Below are 22596 nucleotides of genomic sequence, written 5' to 3' on the forward strand. Positions count from 1 at the left end.
GGTCGACATGGGCCAAGGTCGACATGACTTAAGGTCGAATTTGCATAAAGGTCGACATGAGGAAGGTCGACTAGTCATAAGGTCGACATGGGTTTTTCACAGTTTTTTGAGACGACATGTGCCGACAGGCGGTATTTCATGCCCTACCATCCACTAGGGCGTGGTGGGAGAATAAAATAGTGTGCCCGAAGCATTGCGAGCAAAGCGAGCAATGCGAGGGTCTGATTCTCATTGCCAACTGTGTCCATGTCGACTGTGTCGACATTCGGATCAAAAAACAGTGAAAAACCCATGTCGACCTTATGACCAGTCGCCCTTCCTCATGTCGACCTTTATGCAAATTCGACCTTAAGTCATGTCGACCTTGGCCCATGTCGACCTTAAGTCAGGTCGACCTTCCTGCCAGTCGACCTAGTGGGGTAGACCTAATGACTGTAGACCTAAATGCAGTCTGACGAATGATCCCATTCCTATCATTCAGTGTGTGATCTCACTGTACTTGCTTAATGCTATCTGGAAGCTAATTGGATACTGTGGGCCACCTCACTCTTTAGAATGTTTGATTCTTTTCACTCCAAGGGGAAAGTTTCTAAAAATAAAGAGGTGGCGTTGCCCACAGCAGCCAATCAGATTTTCTCTATAATTTCACAATTGTTTTCTAGAAAATGATAGAGAAAATCTGATTGCTAGGGGCAGAAGTCACCTCATTTCATTACAAGCTTTAGTAAATGTACCCCTTAGAGGGGTATTCAATCCCGGGTGAAACTTTTCCCCAGGCAAAATAAAAATAAATAAAAAAACTACACTATTCGCTTTTTTTGATTCAATCCCCATGCCGATATTTTTCTGGGGCAAAAAATCCATCATCAGTGAAAACTGCGTAGATCAGTGAATTTGCAGCGATTCAATGTTGTTTTGGTGAATCCACGTCTATATTTGCAGCCGTATTCTCCTATGCCAATTCACCAGAAAGAATTTAAAAAAAGGGGAAACTGAATCGGTGAAAACGGATAAAAAAAAAAAGAAAGGCGAAAAAGTAATTGAATGCTAATCGGTGAATTATTGATGAATTTTCACCTGGGCAGGAAATTCGGCTGGGATTAAATACCCCACTTAATCTCTAAACTATCAACCAAAAACGAATCCACCTGGTGGTGTTTTGTCTGTGCCGTAAATTCGGCTACAATACAGAATATCTCCCAGTGTGGCAATGCCTCAGCACTGTATTCCGGCTCAGTGGGCCTGCTGACGGAGAACTACCTCACTGTGTCATGTTTACTCAGCATTACATCATCGCATCGTTCTACATGACAATACTCCTTTATAATAACTACTATTGTACTTTATAAAATCTATTTAATAAATTTATGGTAAGAATTAAGGGGTCTATGTACAAAGCTTTGGAAAGAGATAATGTGGACGCAGAAAAAGTACCAACCAACCAGCTCCTAACTGCCATTTTATGATCAATATTAAATTTTATTAAGACACCACAGCGCATACATGTTAAAAGTGGTGTTTTAAAAATGACAGGAGCTGGTTGGTTGGTAATTTGGGCCTGGTTCAGACCCATTTGCTGCCAATTCGGCGCCCGAGCGATTATCGTACGACCGTGCACGCACATGGTCTGCAGTGCGCAAACCGTCCTTACAATCACAGCAAGTGATGGCTAACCATTGTAGGCTGTTCGCAAATTGATTGACAGACGCCGGGCGTTTGGATGCGGAGCGCTGGCGTTTTCTGGAATTGCCCTGGAAATCACAGGCTTGCCCGGCTGCTGGGAGGGAGGGCCACAGACGCCAGCAGCGGTCTCCTTCTCCCCACGGCTGCAAAAAAGAAGAGGGGGGGGATCCATTATATGGTGAGTGTTTACAAATGGATTTCCCCTTGTGTGCACAGCTGCGAACGTATTTGCAGCTATGCACAGGGGCAGGGGGACACCGCGGCAGGCCGGCATTTACCTGACCGCCGGGCTCGGAACGTTCTGAGAAAAAAATTGGGTACTTGTTTCCTAGCACGGCGCCCCCGATTTTGATCGAAGTGCATCTCATCGCATTGCATGCAAAATAGCGGCATGCGATGCGATGCGATTTATAATTGTACAAGCACCCTGATGGGTGCTTACAATGTTAAATGAACCCCCATTGTCAACGCCACCCCCACTATCAAGGCCAACCGGAAGCATGGCGAGTGCAGCGGTACGCGTCCTTCGACCTTTTCATAACCCCACTATCCATGTCGGTGTGGAGTTGAATTTAGAAAGTGTGGCGAGCGCAGCGAGCCCCGCGAGGGGACACGGATTACTTTACATGTATTCCGCGTGCGCTCGCCATGCTTCTGGCTCGCCACACTATATAAAATCAACTCCATGCCGATGTGGATAGTGGGGGTATGAAAAGGTTGGAGGACGCGTACCGCTGCACTCGCCACGCTTCGGGTTGGCCTTGATAGTGGGGGTAGCGTTGACAATGGGGGTGCATTTAACATTGAAAGCACCCATCAGGGTGCTTTTACAATTATAAATCGCATCGCATCGCATGCCATTTGCTGGCATGCGATGCTATGCGATATTTCATTGTAAAAGCACTCCTGTTAATTTAACGGGAACATCGCATCGCATCGCACTTAATATGGTATGCGATGGGCGCCGTGCTAGGAAACAAGTACCAAAAATTGTGACAGCCTCCACCTCTAACCCAACCCCATAATACGCACTCACGTATTGTTAGCAGAGACTTGTCACAACTGTTCTCCGTAACACTAGGGCTCTGCCCAGGTATGTCTAATTAATGTGATTATTGTCACACCACCCGGAGTCTCACTGTGCAGCGTCTGAATACCTCCATTGTTTGTCTCCACACACTGGAAATAAAGGCTGAGAATTAAAAATAAATAAATTGTGATGTCTATAATAAAATGCCTCTACAGCCACCGGCTAGCAGCGTCCCACTCCTGGGAGGAAGCAGCTACGCCAGACATGCAGTATAACCAGTATTTCATTTACAGTATTATTTCAGTGTCATCAAAAATTGCAAAATCTAAAAAGTCCAGACTTGGGGACTCATTCAGACCTGATCGCTGCTCTGCGGAATTGCAGAGCCCTGCGATCAGATAGCTATCCTCAAATGCCCACTTCCTGCCAGTCAAACAACAGTGAACAGATGGACCATTCACAAAATTATGTCCCATATTATTATTTGTATATCTGAAGGGGTGCCGGATGACGGTCCGACGTCGGGATCCAGACTGCCGGTGCTCAGACAGAGGGAACCCCGACACACAGGGGCTATTCTCCCTTGTGGGATCCACGACCCCCATAGAGGGAGAATATAACCTGTGGCGAGCCCAGCTAGCCGGCAAGGGGCTTGTTTGTGCTTGCCCCCCTGTCGGAGCACGTCTGGATACTGACTGTTGGGATCCCCACTGTCGGAGCCCTATACTACACCCATCTGAAGCCCCGGTCTCTCAGAGACTCTAACGATAAGGTGTGAGCACTGTGCTGAATCCGTAGCCACCTACAGAGGACAATAGAAACATAGACAATCATTATTTTGTTTCTGATGCAAAAACAAGTCTGTTATACATTATGCAACCGCCCTTATGTAACATTGCATGCAGTGCGGACAGCAGGATCTAGACTTTGGGCCAAGGTGTGTCAGTCGTAGCGATCCAAGCTGTCCTGCTGAACAGATAAAAGGACGCTGAGTTCCCGTTAGTCACATTTGGGTACTCTTTACTTAGCACGGCACCCATCGCGGGCATTGAATGCACTAAAAAATCGGGTGCGACGCGACCGACGCGATGCCCGCGATTTCCCATAGGGAACAATGTTAAATGTCTCAATTGACCCGATTTTCCTGTTCAATGCCTCAATTGACCCGATTTTTCCATAGGAAACAATGTTAAATGGCCCACAGAGGCCAAATAGGCACCCTGAAGTGTGAAATGGCCCACACAATTGTTAATGCCACCCCACGTTCAACGTCAACCTGAAGCGTGGCGAGCGCAGCGAGCCCGCGAGGGGCGGCGGTACGCGTCCTTTGACCTTTTCATACCCCCACTATCCACGTCGGTGTGGAGTTGAGAATAGAATAGTGTGGCGAGCGCAGCGAGCCACCGAGCCCGAAGCGTGGCGAGCCCCGCGAGGGGACGCGGATACCTGTGAAGCCCGCGAAGGGACGCGTTTACCTGTGAAGGTATCCGGCTGCGCTCGCCACGCTTCGGGCTCGGTGGCTCGCTGCGCTCGCCACACTATTCTATTCTCAACTCCATGCCGACGTGGATAGTGGGGGTATGAAAAGGTCGCTGCGTTTGCCACGCTTCGGGTTGACGTTGATCGTGGGGTGGCGTTAACAATTGTGGGGGCCATTTCACACTTCAGGGTGGCTATTTGGCCTCTGTGGGCCATTTAACATTGTTTCCTATGGAAAAATCGGGTCAATTGAGGCATTGAACAGGAAAATCGGGTCAATTGAGACATTTAACATTGTTCCCTATGGGAAATCGCGGGCATCGCGTCGGTCGCGTCGCACCCGATTTTTAGTGCATTCAATGGCCGCGATGCCCGAGATATTTTTACCTGCGATGCCCACGATCAAAATCGTGGGCGCCGTGCTAGGTAAAGAGTACCCACATTTGTTCTCTGATAAATATTCGGCCTAATTCTGGGTCTCGCACACAACTGCTGCTGCTGCTGCTGCAATGATATGCTGTATGAAGACGTATGCATCCATACCCCATTATTTCCATACACAGACCCCATCACTAATGACAGGAATGACTCCTACCCCATAGTCTGTACAAGGAATCCCTCTGATATAGGCCTGTCCTCGCCATACATACGACTCTGGCTAGGATGCACCAAAACGTCCACAATCTGTAAAGTGAAAACCATCAATCTGTCCCACTCAGAGTCCCCCATTGATGCGTAAGACATGTACAGCGCACGAGCAGCTTGCTATTATATCAGGCTGTGATGGTGGTGTGTGGGGGTGCGGATTGCATCTTCACAATGTTAGTGTATTATGGCTGCCATTTGCATTCGGATATTTAGGTAAAGCGTGCACTGAGGAAAGTAATGTGTGTGCCAATCGCAGTCATAATGTTACACATAACTTCCTGCTCATACCCACAAATAAAAAAATATGGTCATTTAGTTTATATTTGCACTACACATAGTTTAATGTTAAAATACATTCTTCCCCCCTCGTGTTTGGTCATCTGTGTGATTATCGTCTCATTCGCAGCGCTCCGGTATATGATTGGAAATAGCAGCCTAAATCATTGGCCAGTTATAAAATATAGAGGTAACAAAGGTATTGCCACGTGGTAAAGGGGACATATGACATCTAGGACCCCTAGGACACGATGACGAGCTTAGAACAAAGAGTCATCTGTGCATCTGGAGGGAGCCAATCAGAAGAAGAAGTGAAAGCTGACCCCTTGACCAATGGAAGACCTTCTGGACCCTATTGTTTATTTCCTATAAAATTGTTGATCCCTGTGCCAGGAACTCAGAACGCTCTGCTCAAACCTTTGAATACAGTTCCCTGGTCCAGGAAGGCGCTGCGAGAGAAAGAGAGACGGTAACTGTTACTGTATGTATCGGTGTGCTTGTATTGTAGATGATTGTACTTACGTGTACATTCCCTTGTTTAGTTAATATAATAGTCTTGCATCTGTATTGGTTATTGTATAATTTTGTATTGCTTGGTTACCCCTTTTGTGTCCGCTAGGGACTAAATACATACAGTTAGGGATTTTGTACCCTTATTCCGAATGTATACCAGTCTTGTGTAAATTATTTACTGTAAGCTGACTGAGCAATGGAAGCGCTCCCTGATATAGATATATATATATATCTATATATAATGAGGATTGTGTGAATGCATTGATATTGCTAAAGATACCACCATAATGGTGTCGCTGTAGCATCACAGACACTGATAAGGTACACTACGCGACGATATGCTTAGGTACGCCCGTAGTTAGGAATAAAGGGTACAGTTTGGCGAAACATTACGCTAACTGCGAAACTTATAGAATGTCATAGTGTCGCCCAGCACATGGCAAGGCTACCCACGTGCCGAGTCTCCCCCCCCCCCCCCCCCCACAAAAGTGTATGGGTACATCGCTAAAACATGAGTGCTTCCTTACATAACTAAGCACTCACACATCACCGGCTACAAAGCCAGAGTAAGGAGGCCTGCCATGTTCCGAGTGGTCCAGACACGCCTCTTATTATAAAAAGGATTGGTCGGCTGTGAGACAGCGATCGTCTATGATCACAGTTTCATGTCTCACTACGGTGTGTGCACGTGAGCAGAAGTACAGAAATCGCCATAGTTGCTCCTCTGCCCCCAGTGAACCATCACACCCCCCCACCACCACCGTATTTGTTTGCAAACCACCACTCCCCTAGTCAAAGACACAGGTTGAAAATACTAGACAGATCATGAAATGCACAGACACATACAGTAGTTGTGCCTTTTATAAACCAAACACCAGAAGCTGGAAAACCTCCTTCCCAGCATTAATTCTGGCCTTAAATGACCTTTTAGCTACAAAATCAACAGATCGCAGGTCGTACAAAAGCATTTTTTAATTACAAATTCATTGTACAAAATAGTAAATACAAATCTGTACATGGTCAGCAGCATATGAAGAAATAACGGCCATAAAAATATCCCAATGTCCTTCATGGTTGGCTACACTCTATGCTTTCTGTTCCACCAATGGGAGGTGATCATAGAACACAGTCTCAGAGCTACATTTCCTACATAGTCCGTCAGAATCTTCCCCTACGCGTCCAGCCCTCAGTGCTGATTGGTGGACATCACATTTACTGCTCATACAGTGATTGGTGGATGTGCGTCACACTGCGACTTGCTGCAGTTACATGGAAGTTATCTATATGGAATGATCCTGTACATGACTGAAGCCAGGTGATACCTCTGTGCTGTCTGCAGCTGGACACCGCAGTACCGCTTTATAATACAGCCAGATAATTGGGACCAGGGCGACATTCCAAATCTTGCCCTCACAGCTCTTCTTTATTCATCTTCTGTCTGTGACAGCTGCACTCTGCGGTATGGTCATCTGGCTGAGGAACGTGCTCCATGTCATCCCGGACCTCAGGGCGGCTTGTTTGGCGCTCGGCATACATCTGCAGAATGTTGAGATTTACAATCGTTATGGCCACAGACACGTAGGGACCATTACATGAAGGAAATGACGCAGTTTTATAAAAACACATAAAGGCTGTTTGCATTTAATAAAGAGAATGTGGGGGAGATTTATCAAAACCTTGGAGGGTGATAAAGTGGAGAGAGATAAAGGTACCAAACAATCAGCTCGGGTAATTTTTCAAACATATAGGGAAATTTACTAACATCCAATGAGTACGACTGTACCCGTTCAATCCCATTCACAGCCGGGACCCAGTGCTCAGCAAATTTACAAAGGGGCGAATTCGCCCGAGATGCCGCTTTTACGAACAGCAAACTTGCTGGAGTCGGCTGTAAGGATGAATAGACCATCGATAGAGTTCTATCAGATCGGCAGTATGGTCGAATATGGGGGCAAATTCAGCTCCAAAAATGAATGGAAAACATGGCACTTTTTCCATTAGTATTTGCAGAAGCCTTCACTGATCAGTCAGATCCGTGCATGTGATCAGTCAGATCCGTGCATGTGATCAGTCAGATCCGTGCATGTGATCAGTCAGATCCGTGCATGTGATCAGTCAGATCCGTGCATGTGATCCGGCAGATCCGTGCATGTGATCCGGCAGATCCTTAACAAAATTACCGTAGAATGTCGGTGTGTGCACATGTAAATGTGGTAGGGAATATAGATTGTAAGCTCCACTGGGGCAGGGACTGATGTGACTGTTCAACTATTCTTTGTACAGATCTGCGGAATATGTGTGCGCTACATAAGACACTGTTAATAAAAAAAATAAAGTGCTTTCAGTGCTCCAACTTCTCTCGGGAACAATAAATGCCCTCTGGAAGCGATATAACAATCCTAGCGGAATAATACCTGTATCCTGTATAACCAGATTCTCACGCAGGTATCTGAACCTGAGCGCTTCTGGTGACAGTGAGAAGTTACAGGTGGGGGAACATCCCTCTGTCATTGTTCGGCATATCTGAGGTTTCCTACTACAATGTGCTCAGTGTGACATGAAGCGAGAGGAAGTACATAGCGGTTACATAAAGGCCCTGATTCTGGTTGGCTCGCTGCTTTGTGAGCCATGCAACGCACCCACTGAACGTGCGAATGCCCGCCCCACGCTGAATTTCCCCACAGGACTGCGAATGGATGTTTTGCATGCTTGCGTGCGGGACTGAAATCATTTGATGGTTGCCACCATCGAATGATTTCTATAGTGCTCACAAAACTAACTCAGTCTCTGGTGACTTAGAATAGCGTCATCCTCCTCCGAGAACTGGACGGGCAGCTGATGTCAGCCGCATCCTAGGACGCAGTTCAGGTCACTATGTGTGTTAATAGATGCCTCCTGCTGCATTACCATACTGCGCTATCACTACTGCTTCCAATGAGGGATAGCAGCTCCCCCTGCCCACCTCCTACACACCACCCCCCACTCTTCCTGCGAGCGCCTCTAAGACTATGCAAGTCTCCGAAGGCGCCTGCATAGAAGCCCTACACATGCGAATATGTGCAGAGCTTCATAATAGAACTCCACGTGCGAATATACGAGTGAGTTCACTAATCAGAATCAGGGCAAAGCTGTGACCAACATTCTATGTGCACTGGGCCTAACTCAGATGTGGGTGGAGCTTCTATCCCTCATTGGAAGCAGCAGTGATAGCGCTGTATGGTAATGCAGCAGGAGGCGTCTATAACACAAACACATGACGCTGCAGTAGTGACCTGAGCTGCGTCCTGGGTTGCAACACTAGTCACCATCGGGCCACACAAGCCGCTCGTCGCAGACACCAGGAAATCTCTGTCCTACGATGGAGATCCTGGACCTCTTCCACCCCCTAAACAGCTTTTGTTTTCACAAACAGAGGCCATCGCTGCCCCCCCCCCCCCCCCCCCGAGTTGGCAGCACTGCTGAGATATATTGCAGTAGTGTATGGCCAGCTTTAGCTTGGTTACACAACAGAAGATATATCTGCATACAGATTGGGTAGTGTTTTCTCCATACACACTGCCCAATCAGTCGTAACGTATATCAAAACTGGGCAGGCATTTCCACGCCCCCGCAATGTCAATCACCTCCGACTTGTACAGCAAGTCTACAGGTGGTTGCCCATACACAGCACAATGTGCCAATATATCTTTAGGATATATGTGTGACATACTGCCGTGCGTTAGGTCTATAAATGACAACGTTCACGGACATCTCGAAGGCACACACTGGTCGACAGACCAGCAATATACCGCCAGTGTGTACCCAGCATAACAAGTAGCAAAGTTTAAAGACTGACAGACTTCCACAATTGCCACAACACAAAAAAGGTCAATGACAGGGTTGAGACTATTATTTCTTACAGTATTCCTCACCTGGAAGACTTTATAATAGTAGCAGTAGAGGCGGTGAGGCTGCAGCAATTCCCGGGCCAGGGACTGACCTTCCTTAGCAATTTTTCTCACTTCTTCATCATTTTCCTGGGGGAAAATAGTTCACTAGTTAGCAGGAGGGAGAGACGGACAGAGAGAGACACGCACCGTCCATCTTATTATTACTCATGACACTTATATTGGTCTAGATATAATATTGGGAGTATAAATGGTTTTTGAAATATTAAGTAAATTATGCACAATGAATATTCGCTTAGCACAGAGGCTCTCAATGTTTCCTGAATCACAGCGCTCTACAGCAGTATAATTACTTTTTACCAAGCGCCATTATCCAACGAGTTTCTTATTCAGAAATGTGTTTTTAGTTTTTTTTTTATTGTTTTTATTTTCAAGATCAAACACATTAACAAAACACTTTGCAAGACATCGTTATGACTTAGTCATTTTCAATTTTAATTTCTCTTTTATATTTAGTATCGACATATGCTTATGCAAATATAAAAGGTCATATAACAGGAATTTTGTTAGAGAACATTCTTCAATCAATGATAATGCAAGAATTCTGAACATATTCGAGATTCATTCATCAATTGTGTGATAAAACAACCAGTTTTTTATGTATGTTACCCTTGTATGTGTAATTATCAATAAACACACAGTTGTCAGTTTCATAGCGTCTTTCATCTTTTATATAGAAAAAGGGGTACTTGTTTCCTAGCACGGCCACATATCTTATGGATCGTGTACCTTTAGTTAAGGTACACGATCCATACGATGGACCCGATTTCCTTTGAAATCAGGTCCATTTGGCCGGCTAGGACAAAATATCGGGGGCATCGCGTCGGTCGGGACCGTTAACAATGGTCCCGACGCGACCGACGCGATGCCCGCGATTTCCCCATAGGCTTCAATGTTAAAAAATATTTTAACATTGAAATCGTGTCGGGAAAGGTAAAATATCGGGGGCATCGCGTCGGTCGGGACCATTAACATAGGTCCCGACGCGATGCCCCCGATTTTTACATAGGCTTCAATGTTAAAAGATTTTTTAACATTGAAATCCTGAAAAAATGTGAAAAATGTGAAATGGGCCAATATGACCCATTTCACATTTTAGATGTCCCCGTCGTCACCCCACGATAGACGCCAACCCGAAGCGTGGCGAGCGCAGCGAGCCCGCGAGGGGCGGCGGTGCGCGTCCTCCGACCTTTTCATTCCCCTACTATCCACGTCGGCGTGGAGTTGAGAATAGAATAGTGTGGCGAGCGCAGCGAGCCACCGAGCCCGAAGCGTGGCGAGCGCAGCGAGGGGACGCGGATACCTTCACAGTTATACGCGTCCCCTCGCGGGCTTCACAGGTGTCCGTGGCGACGCGGACACCTGTGAAGTCCGCGAAGGGATGCGTTTACCTGTGAAGGTATCCGCGTGCGCTCGCCACGCTTCGGGCTCGGTGGCTCGCTGCGCTCGCCACACTATTCTATTCTCAACTCCACGCCGACGTGGATAGTAGGGGAATGAAAAGGTCGGAGGACACGCACCGCCGCCCCTTGCGGGCTCGCTGCGCTGGCCACGCTTCGGGTTGGCGTCTATCGTGGGGTGGGGTGTACGCCGTGACATTTGGGGGGGTTGGGAAAATTTTACATTGAATCCAATGTAAAATCGGGTCCCAGGGACCCGATTTACATTTAATAAAAAAAAAAAAAAATCGGGTCCAAAATCGGTCGGTCGCGACGATCGCATCGCGTGCGACCAAATCGCATGCGATGCGATCGACCCGATTTTTCCGACACGACCACCCCGATGTAAATCGGTGTGGCCGTGCTAGGAAACAAGTACCGAAAAAGGTGATGTAATCCCTGATAAAATATATATTATTTTGTTTGAGTGCAATTAAGAGGAAAGAAGAGTAAAAACAAAAAAATTATAGAAAGTGGAACTGGGGAAGGGGGTGGAGACCACGCGCGCCCAAGATGACCAATCCGAATTATTATTAAATAATTGGTGGGTCCTGCAAAAGTATTCTAGTTTCATACCAGAGGGTTGTGCGGAAGCATTTATGTATTTGTTGTTTCGTTTCTGTTGGTAGTGTATCTATAGAACTCTCCCATACTTCGAAGAAAAGTTTTATTTGGGATTTAGAAATGTGTTTTATAGTTGATGGCCATCAGGTTTTGTCTATCACATTGACCATAACCAACTTGATTTGGTCTAAGACCACCAACACACATCACAGCTCCCAGTTTGGGAATCTTTGACTTATACCCCATTCACACCAGCATAATTTCTCGGGTTGGGCCTGGGAACAACCCGCTACCAGCGCAGGTGTGAAAGGTTCCCGGGCCAAAATCCTGGCAAAAATTGCCGGGATTTCAACCCTGCTATGGAGCAGGGTTGTTCCTTGGTTTAACACGGGGATCTGGCCGGTGTGAATGGGGTAGGGGATACTTACCCGGGTTGCCGGTCCTCGGTGTGCTGTCCGGCCGGGGATCCACACAGGCGGCAGGCGCAAATGACAGGACAGGCGGCGGATGAAGATGAAGCAGCTCTCCGGCGGCACCAGTGAGGTCACCAGAGAGCTGCGTCATCTTCATCCGCCGGCCGTCCTGTCATTTGCGCCCGCCGCCCGTGTGGATCCCTGGCCTGCACGGAAGACCAGCAACTGGGGTGAGTATTCTACACACCTCCTGCCCGCCTCCTTCCCACCCACAGGCAGCCTGACCTTAGCCCACATCACAGGCAGCCTGACCTTAGCCCACATAACACACAGCCTCACCTTGGCCCACATAACACACAGGCAGCCTCACCTTAGCCTGCATAGCACACAGACAGCCTCACCTTAGCCCATTTTATCTTCTCTATCAAATCTCCCAGGTTGCGCTTGATGGGGATATAATGTTGTCCTGGCTTCAGCAGTCTGTAGAAGTGCTCATAGTATGGGGAGTCCTGCTTCAATACCAGGCTGTCCCCCAACATTAGGTAGGGAAACCTGTAGGCAGCCACCGTCCCATCCACATTCACCTGGTATTTGTACTGTAAAAAACAAAGTTTGTTACCACAGAGGTATTTTATTCATTTACCATCCATGAAATAAGTGCAGGCAGACTACAAGCAACAGCAAGATACAAAACAAGAAAAACACATACAATTAATGAACTGCATTTAGCTTTTTTTTTTTTAGATATATTTCATGTCGTCACCACTGTTCTCGAAGGAATAAGCAGCCCACCGGATAACCCAATATATGAGCTGTTTCGCTGTCCTCTCCAGGAAGGAGCCAAGCGACAGCTGTTCTGTTATAGAGTAACTGGGGGGGTACGTAAGAACCAATTTTATTACATGGGAATCCCCATTGCCTCATGTGTACACCACAATATACATCAGTCTTCCATTCTGGAGGAGGAGGAAACATTGCAGTGAATCCAAAACAGAAGATAGTCCCCAATACTCCTTCCTTCTGCTGCATCATCCAGCTGAGAGTCCCCCCCAAAAAAACACTCATGAAAAACTCATGTCCACCTATTCATGTGTCATTGACATAAATGACCACGACACACCCACAAAACACTTGTGCAAATGCCCCACCGCTGCCACCGATTGCTCCCATTCAGCCAGAAGTGGAGGTTCTCATGACTCAGCATCACCTGTATGCTTGGATGAATGTGCAGTGCAACTCTAAGGGCCCCATACATTAGGCCGACTTGTCCTAATGTCGGCCCCGACTTCCCCTGAGCTCTCCCCGGCTGCTCCTGATATGATTTGGCACTCGATTTATCACATGTAAACCCGGGGGAGCTGCTGGAGAGCAGGGTCTTGGGGGAGCTGCAGGCGGAGTAGTGGCAGGGTCCGGGTCCATGGCGGGGACCAGAGACCGGAGAGCAGTGGCCGCCCAGTCTTTTGAATAGGATGTTTTCTATTCTCCCGCTCGTCGTGGGGAACTGAGAGCAGAGTCCGGGTTAGCGGCGAGCGGGAGAATAGAAAACATCCTATTCAAAAAAACTGGGCGGCCGATGATTGGCTGAGAGCTCAGCCAATCAGCGACCGCCCAGTCTTTTGAATAGGATTTTCTTTTCTATTCTCCCGCCACTTGCCCCGGGGACCGCTAGCCCGCTACAACTCCTGCAGCTCCCCCGGACTGGACCCTGCTCTCCAGTCTCTGGTCCCTGCTCCCCCGGACCTGCTCCCTGCCAGCTGCACATAAGATTTATCTTATGTGCAGACTGCCCGACCTCAGGATCTGATCCGATGCGCACGGGACCGCGCATAGGATCAGATCGGATGTCACACCCTATGCAATTTGGGTAATTTCTCCCGATTTCTCGGCCCGATCCTCCAGAATCGGGTGAAAGCGGGCCCAAATCGTATAGTGTATGGGGGCCTTAAATCAGCCCATTAAATTGTATGTGGGCAAATGCAGCAGCGCATAACCGAAGACATTAAAGCCACCAAGAATTGAGTTTTTCTCACCCAGCGATATAAAACTTACTTTGAAGAAATCAAAGAATCCGATGAGTGGAGCTTTCCCCAGTTCATTCTCCAACTCCCGAAAGAAGAAGTACCCAGTGATACCGGCATCCAGCAGCTCTGGGTATTTCTTAGACATTCGGACCAGTTGAAGACGTTCCTCTCGGCTGTCCCGTCCTCTGAAGAAGGCCTGTTCAGTTTTGTTGTCCCATGAAGGAACTGAAAGATTGTCGGGAAAAAATAAAGATAATCAATTCCGGTCTGTGAACCATCACGCACTGTGATTATGAACAGAATACTTCCCTACTCCCAGAATGTTCCAGAGGCTCCTGATTTCAGAGACACCCTGTACTCCCAGGAGGGTAGATCTCCCTCCCAAATCCTGCCTCGGGAATTGAACGTACCCTTGATAACACAATTTTCTTAATCATCCCAAGTCACGGAGCGGCGTGGAATAGCGCAGGTTGTGCCCGCATGGCACCTTCAAGCTATATACTATATCTCTGTCATCAGCTATTTTCCAACAAAGGTGATCCATGATCACAACTTGATCTCAAATCGATCCCATTCCGATAAACGCACAAGGCTAATTTGTATATCTTTGTGGAATTTATTTTTAGCTCTGTGTTGTACTAAAGCTATTAGTTTAGGCTAGGTGATCCGCATGGCCAGGATTGCACACCGTGTATTCTAATCTTACATTACAGTCTACATTTCAATATTTCAGTCTCTGTTGCGCTTGATCATCGTAGTAATATGAATCCATGGATTTGCCCGAGTTTAGGCTCTCAAGCCGTTTCATAGAAGGTTACCTTAAGAGGCAGATTCTATTAGCCACAGGACGAACTGTGACTCAGCATCCCAGAGCTATTCAATTACTGCTGCTATTATAGAGAGTCCTCGGGAGCATAAGGTAAATCTGGGTTATGTGCCCCATTTGGAGCTTCCCATGCAGGATACATAGGGCCCGATTCAGTTCGGTTTGCTAGACTGCATAAACTTGCAGCCTAGCGAACAGGTAAGCGCCGACCGCTGAGCGCACCCCCGCCACCATGCAAGGTAATGTGTATGACAATGTGGTCGACCAGGAGTGAAATTATTCAATGGTCACTGCTGCCGCCCTGGCCCTCTCATCACTGGGTGAACGCCTCCCTGAAGGCGCTCACACAGGGGGTCTGCACATGCACTTACGCACATGCACAGAACCCCCCAACATAATCCTTTATAACAACAATTTAAGTTAATTACTGGTGTGGCCTTGGATGGAGAGAAGGTCGTTGGTGACTCCACGGAGAGCTTCAAGGGTTGAATGGGTAATGTCGTAGGTTGGAAGAATGATGTCTCTAGAGTCAGCGGAGCCGCACCAGGAGATCATTGGCAGCGGGCCAGGGGTGTCATTTGCCTTTCGGTGTTCTACCGGCCAATCCCCAACATTGATGTAGAATTCAAAATCTGGCAGATGTACCTAAAACAAAGGTGTAAAAGATGACTCATGTTCATGGAACTTCAGACACCACCACCAGCGGGTGACTCATATGTGGAGGTATCTGCCCTTAGGTAAGATATAAAACCGGCATTTCATAGCTAAACCACCACTACCTTCAAATAGCAACAAACTTTGTTCTGTCTTGGCAAGAACATACAAAAACTGGGATTTTAATGAATCTTGGCATACGGATACCTTTCTTGCCAGCGACTGCAGTATTTCATCTGAGAACATTTTGAAGTCTGTGTACTTGCCCATGGAACGCCGATAGATTTGATTATTGAGGACAGTGTAATGTACTATGGCGCCACGTTTTTCGGCAAACCTCCTGGGCACTTCCTCGAGCATCCTGTTGAGGTCTATTGTTGGGAAAGGGGCAAAGTCTGTTGAGATCTGAGTTTCTGTGGTTGGGCAAGAAAGAGTCTGCTGCCAAATTTCAGGGTCCTCTTCCGGACAGTCGCAGTACTCGTGGTAAACTGGTCCTGATGCCAAAAAAATAAAAAAAGGAAAAAATATTAAAAACTTATCATAAGCTTACATGGTAGAAGCAGAGCACTCCTGATCAAGGTCAATACCAATGGCACTGCTGCCTGAAGGCCTGAAGCAGCATCTGCCAATGAGGTTTGCACATGCAAACTCAAAACTGCTTCTGTGCCAAGCTGGGGCAGGTCGCAAGTATTATATATAATAATGCCCTGTTAAAAATGGTATCAAAACATATCAAGAATAAACTCTTTATTTTTTTTATTTTGTGTAAATAGTTAAAACCTTAAGGCCCCCATACACCGAGGCGATTTGGTCCGATTGCGACCAATCGGCCCGTTAAATCGGACCAAATCGGCCCTCCCTGACATGCCTTCGGGTCCGATGCGCGGTCCGTGCGCATCGGATCCGACCAGGTGGTCGGACCGGCTGGCCGTCCGACCCCCCGTTCCTCCTGGCGGCGGGGCGGGCGGGAAGCCGGGACGCATGCGATCCATCAAAACGGATCACATGTGTCCCTGCCGACGGGAACTTTTAAAAAAGAAGTATGTTGAGCACAGCGACGGTACGCTCTACACTGAAGTCCTGATTCTGGTTCACCTGCAAAAGCAAATTCTCTCTCTAATGGACAAAACCATGTGCGCTGCAGGTTTGAAGTACAGACCCTACCCAAATCTAACTCTCTCTGCACGTTACATCTCCCCCCCACCCACCCCCCCTCTGCAGTGCACATGGTTTTGTCCATCAGAGAGAATTTGCTTTTGCAAGTGAACCAGAATCAGGCCCTGAGTGTCCATGTCAACATTAACAACCAAAAAAAACAACTTTAAAAATTGCGTCAACCTTTAGCTTGTGTCAACATTGACCTATTGACTGTAGACCTTTCCATCCACACCCGTATTTAAAAAAAGGAATATCAATTGACACTTATGCCCCTTTCAGACCGCACTTTGGAAACGGTATATTGCCTTTTTTTACCGTTTTAAAACGGTAATCTGTGCGGTCTGAAAGGTGCAGATCCAATTAACCGGTTTGAAAATACCGTTTTTTCAAACCGGTATAAAAGCAGGGTCCTACCCGTTTCAGACCCGGTATTTTGGAATCAAAATCGGGTCTGAAACGGTATTTAGGACCCAGCCAATGAGCTGGGTCCTAAATTCAGCGCAGTGAATATTTAATGAGCGCTCATTAAATATTCACAGCACTGGAGCCACCCCGCACGCGTGTCGACCCCCCCCCCCGCGCGTGTCGACCCACCCCCCGTGCAGCCGGTACCTCCGTTGTGGATCCCGGCAGTGCAGTATGGTCGGAAGCACTCGTAAAAAAAAAGTGTCTTTCAGAAAATGGCTGCCCCGTAGGAAAACCAGTTTAAAAAAACTGTCTTTCGTATGGGGGCAGCCATTTTCCAAAAGTCACTTTTCTTATAAGAAAAATGACTTTCAGAAAATGGCTACCCCCATACGAAAGACAGTTTTTTTAAACTGGTTTTCCTATGGGGCAGCCATTTTCTGAAAGACACTTTTTTTCATAAGTGCTTCCGAATATACTGCAGTGCCGGGATCTGCAACCAAACTCAGGTACCGGCTGCACGGAGGGGAGGGGGGGATGGGGGGGAGGGGGGGGGCTGCGCCGGAGGGAGGCGGCGCTGAAGGCTGCACTGGCTTTGACCCTGTATTTGGAAAGTTTCCAAAAACGGGTCTGCCAGTGTCAAAAAATCGGCACTTAAACGGTAATATACCGTTTAAGAGGTGCGGTGTGAAAGGGGTTTTACCTGGCAGACCCGTTTTTGAAAACGTTTTCAAATACAGGGTCAAAGCCAGTTATGCGGTCTGAAAGCAGCATTATTTTGTTCTCCATTAAGGGAATACGATACCCTGAGCCGCAGGATTAGAAGGCTTGCTTTCTGCAGGCTGGTAATGTATGGCATGTAACAGAGAGATAATGCGCAGCATTTACCTGGAGACATGGTGGCAAGCAGATCACATGCATCCTCTCCTATACCCAGTACTATTTTTCTGGAAAAATAGGTTCAGGAACTCCAGGTCTGAGAGTGGATCAATTAAATTAAAAAAAAAAACATATATAATAGAGAGAGGGAGGGAGAGATAGATGTATATATTGTATTTAGAAACAAAGGCACTCACAGGTGACTTTAAAATAAAACTTATCTTATTTAATTAGAGGTTCAGGAACTGAGTTCCTGCTGGTTCCTGCTGAAAAATAGCACTGCCTATACCTCAAACAAGCCAGGACAGAGCCCTTACAAATTTCCAAATACATTAACATTTGCTGCTACTTCATGTATCGCCACACCTTCCCCCTTCACAGAATAATGTCTAGAGACAAAGGTAAAATATTAAGTTTCAAAACTACAGTGAAATAATTACCGGTAGCAGAGTGGTTTTGGATTATTTGTGTACATAAAATACCAGAACTGAGTTTATTGTGCAATTATTGTCGTTACTTAATACAAATCAATTATAGGTTTAAAAGACAGACTTTTTTTTTTGTATATTTTATGTGGACATTGGCCCTTATTCTGGTTCACTTACATGAGCAAATTCCTCTCAAATGGACAAAACCATGTGCACTGCAGGTGGGGCAGATGTAGCAGTTGTATGGCACGTGGACCAGCTCTGGGAGGACAGAAATCTCCTTGCTCCACAGGAAGTTTTGGTCCTCCTTGAGCCGCCTTAAGACACCTGCACCTCCCCACTTATCCTCCCATAAACAATTCAACCCATAGTTTCCCCAATGGATGAGAACAGTGCAAGAGCAGGAACTGCTTGACAGGCAGAGGCATTTGGGGGGAGCTACAGGGTCGGCTGGCGTTTCCGGAAATGGGTACGTTTCTTCCACATTTTCCGGCAGTGGCCAGGACAGGGACAATCCTGCGAGGTGCAGTTTCCTTGGCCCACAAGCTGCCCTGCTTCAGGGTACAGTTGTAGAGGAGCATCGTGATCAGTTACTCAAACTGCAATTGCAAATGCAGGCAGGGGGTGGCACGCAGGTAAGGGGTGGTACGCAGCCCGGGGGTGGTACGCAGGCAAGGGGTGGTACGCAGGCCGGGGGTGGCATGCAGGCAAGGGGTGGTACGCAGCCCGGGGGTGGTACGCAGGCAAGGGGTGGTACGCAGGCAAGGGGGTGGCATGCAGACAGAGGGTTGCATGCAGGCAAGGGGTGGTATGCAGCCTGGGGGTGGAACGCAGGCAGAGGGTGGCATGCAGGCAAGGGGTGGTATGCAGGCAAGGGGTGCGCTATATCACTCCGTGTGTACAGCCAACCGATATCTCTATCCCCGCATCTTCTATGTATACCCAAGTTAAGTCATTAGGAACAGAAAGTAATTCTTATCAGCAGCGAGCCACACTCATATGGGTTTGCCAGTGAAAAACAATGTATCCAGGCAATAAATGGGGGTTTCAATGTTAATAAATGTATAATTATATAAAAGTATTTTCCCCATGGAAGTGCTGGGATTCCGTCCATCATTCATTTCCGTAGGGACCAGCTACAAGCGCCACTACCCACAAGCCTCTGTAACCATTGCAGGGGAGAGTCTCTTATTGGAACAGAATTGCAGACACTTAGAGACAGGAATTCTCATGTACTAAGCGTGTACGTGTGACCAGTATAATAACGTGTGGAGGACTGGACTAGGGATGGCCATCCCTAGACTGGACTGCCTGGTTTGTATGTCCGGTTCGGATTACAGTACCTTTTAGTACATATGGAGACTGAGCCACATGCTTGTCGTTATGGCGCACTTCTATCACCAGCCCGTCCTTAGCACTCCCATACATGCGGTATCTCATCAGGAAAGAGCCGTCATTCCGGTCCAGGGGATCCGGTACGTGAATTCGGACATACTCATTTGAAGAGAGAGACCTAATTGTTACCTTAAACGGTGTATTCCCTAGAACAAAAGGATAAAGGGTGAGAAGTTAGTTTTGTGTTTTCCCACCTGTAACTACTTCCTACTGGTAACTGAGGAAAAGGTTCTGTTGCCCATAGCAACCACTTATGAACGTTCATATTTTTTTTTTATGGTTTAGAAAATGACAGGAAATGTGCAGGTACTCATACAAGGCACTCCCTTTGTTTACTTATTATTATTGCGGGTACCCAGGCTGGGCAATGGCAGCAATGTACCAGCATGAGTGCCACCCATCTTATAACTACCCATCTGCACTTATGATTACATAGCTCTGGGGGATCCACACTGGTCTAAAGTGTATAGCAGGCACAGCGCCCCCCAGTGACCTGGCTTAGACAAGAGCGTCACGGATACTACATCAGGATGAATTAATACTGATGGACATCTCAAGTGACAATTTACTACTGAGGAGTATGTTGCCTGCAGCAACTGGCATGTCACATGCAATTCCTGTGCATTTTACTAGAAATAGGTGTGGTAGGAGCATCGCAGTGGCACTTTACTAAGGGTTCTAATGTTATTGGTCTTTTACTATTGATGGGTGTCTTACGGGTATCTTAGAGGTCTCTGGGGCGTGATGAGTACCCCAGATCCTAGCCCTGAGCTGTAATAGGACTACAGCTGGATCAAACTAATATGCTGTTATGTGACGGTCTCATGGAATTAGTTTTAGTTCCTGCATTTCCTGCCAATATACACATCTCATCTCAGACTGGTCTCCTAGTTATATATCGTGTGTGCTGCAGAGGTGGCAGAATGGCTCTATCCCCTATTGTGACCCACAGCATCCAGCATCCTACTCACATTGGCACTGGAGCATACATTGTCTTTCAGCAAAGTAACAACAAGCTCAAGGAAAGGTGTGTGCAGTACCACACCTCAAGGACTGGGATTACCACACAGAAGAGTGCTGCCAGGCTGGCACATGTATGTAATAGGCAGGGAGATGTTTGTGGCTGGATAACCATGCAGTACAGTGCTGCCAGGATGGCACATGTATGTAATAGGCAGGGAGATGTGTGTGTGTAGCTGGGATTATCATACAGCAGAGTTCTGCCAGGTTGGCACATGTATGTAATAGGCAGGGAGATGTGTATGTAGCTGGGATCACCGCGCAGCAGATACCTCCCAACATGACCCTCTCCAGGAGGGACAGAATGCTCTGTTCCTGAACTTCCCTCTTAATTTATGATTGCTGTCACCTGTGCTATAACCTCTCTCATTAGTTAGTTAACCTGTTCAAACAGGTGATGGCAATCATAAATTAAGAGGAAAGTCCAGAAGCAGAGTAGATTGTCCCTCCTGGAGAGGGTCATGTTGGGAGGTATACAGGCTGGCACATGTATGTGGCTAGTAGTACCATGCAGCAGAGTGCTTCCAGGCTGGCACATGTATGTAGCTAGTAGTACCATGCAGCAGAGTGCTTCCAGGCTGGCACATGTATGTAGCTAGTTGTACCATGCAGCAGAGTGCTGCCAGGCTGGCACATCTATGTAGCTAGTAGTACCATGCAGCAGAGGTCTGCCAGGCTGGCACATGTATGTAGCTAGTAGTACCATGCAGCAGAGTGCTTCCAGGCTGGCACATGTATGTAGCTAGTTGTACCATGCAGCAGAGTGCTTCCAGGCTGGCACATGTATGTAGCTAGTAGTACCATGCAGCAGAGGTCTGCCAGGCTGGCACATGTATGTAGCTAGTAGTACCATGCAGCAGAGGTCTGCCAGGCTGGCACATGTATGTAGCTAGTTGTACCATGCAGCAGAGTGCTGCCAGGCTGGCACATGTATGTAGCTAGTTGTACCATGCAGCAGAGTGCTGCCAGGCTGGCACATCTATGTAGCTAGTAGTACCATGCAGCAGAGGTCTGCCAGGCTGGCACATGTATGTAGCTAGGAGTACCATGCAGCAGAGGTCTGCCAGGCTGGCACTTGTATGTAATAGGGACTCGGGAGTGACAGGGAAGAATGCAGGCAGACAGCGGAGGGGCAGGCTGTGATTGTGGAGACGTCAGAGGGAGGGACTGGGAGAGGAGAGCTGCTGCTATGTTCCTGCTGCCGCCGGCTCTGGCTGGGATGAGGACACCGGGGGGGCGGCGATAGGAAGGGTATTACCTGGGGAGGAGGTGAAGTTGTGTCCGTCGCTGCTCACGGCCTGGATGTAGAAGTACCTGACTGGCATCACTACGCCAGCCTGCAGCCCCGGCCCCCATGCCAGGCTCCTCTCCGGGCTCAGGGCCCCCGCAGACACGGCTGCAGCGCAGAGCAGTAGTAGTGGGATCCCCCGCAGGACGGAGCGCGGTGCCCGTGCCATGTGTGCCCGCAGCGCTCCCGCGTCCCCCTCACGCACAGCGGCAGCAGCGGCGGCACTGTTCTCTGCCTGTCATTCAAACTTTTTCATGGTGATGGTGGGAACTAAGCGGGGTCAGGAGATCTGGCTGCCGGGGATTGGTGGGACGAGTGGCCAATCACGGGGCTGCAGTGCTATGATCAGTCTGCGCTGGACGTTTCTGCAGAGAAATGCACATTGCCCATGCCCAGCCAGTGCACATACATACATGTCGTACATACATACATACATACACACACAGCCCAGCCCTGTGTGAGCGGGCATCCGGTGCCAGTGCCACAGGTAGCACCGTTACAATGCTTCCATTTTTCATTACTCAGTGCCC

At 47.8% G+C, this 22596-nt stretch overlaps 1 protein-coding gene across 1 annotated transcript; it reads right to left on the minus strand.

The window, feature by feature from the left end:
* Positions 1-6586: 6586 nt before the first annotated feature.
* POGLUT3 (protein O-glucosyltransferase 3) lies at positions 6587-22363 on the minus strand. The gene is made up of 8 exons (XM_083169985.1): positions 22037-22363; positions 19707-19904; positions 15701-15987; positions 15268-15484; positions 14042-14238; positions 12394-12588; positions 9541-9645; positions 6587-7165 (listed from the first exon to the last, which is right to left on the minus strand). Exons 1-8 carry the CDS (start codon positions 22233-22235, stop codon positions 7040-7042), a joined length of 1524 nt encoding a protein of 507 aa, XP_083026111.1. The 5' UTR covers positions 22236-22363; the 3' UTR covers positions 6587-7039.
* Between the last annotated feature and the right edge of the window lie 233 nt (positions 22364-22596).

This window comes from Crinia signifera, chromosome 2, assembly GCF_055691185.1.
Source record: "Crinia signifera chromosome 2, ASM5569118v1, whole genome shotgun sequence".
NCBI classification, from domain to species: domain Eukaryota; kingdom Metazoa; phylum Chordata; class Amphibia; order Anura; family Myobatrachidae; genus Crinia; species Crinia signifera.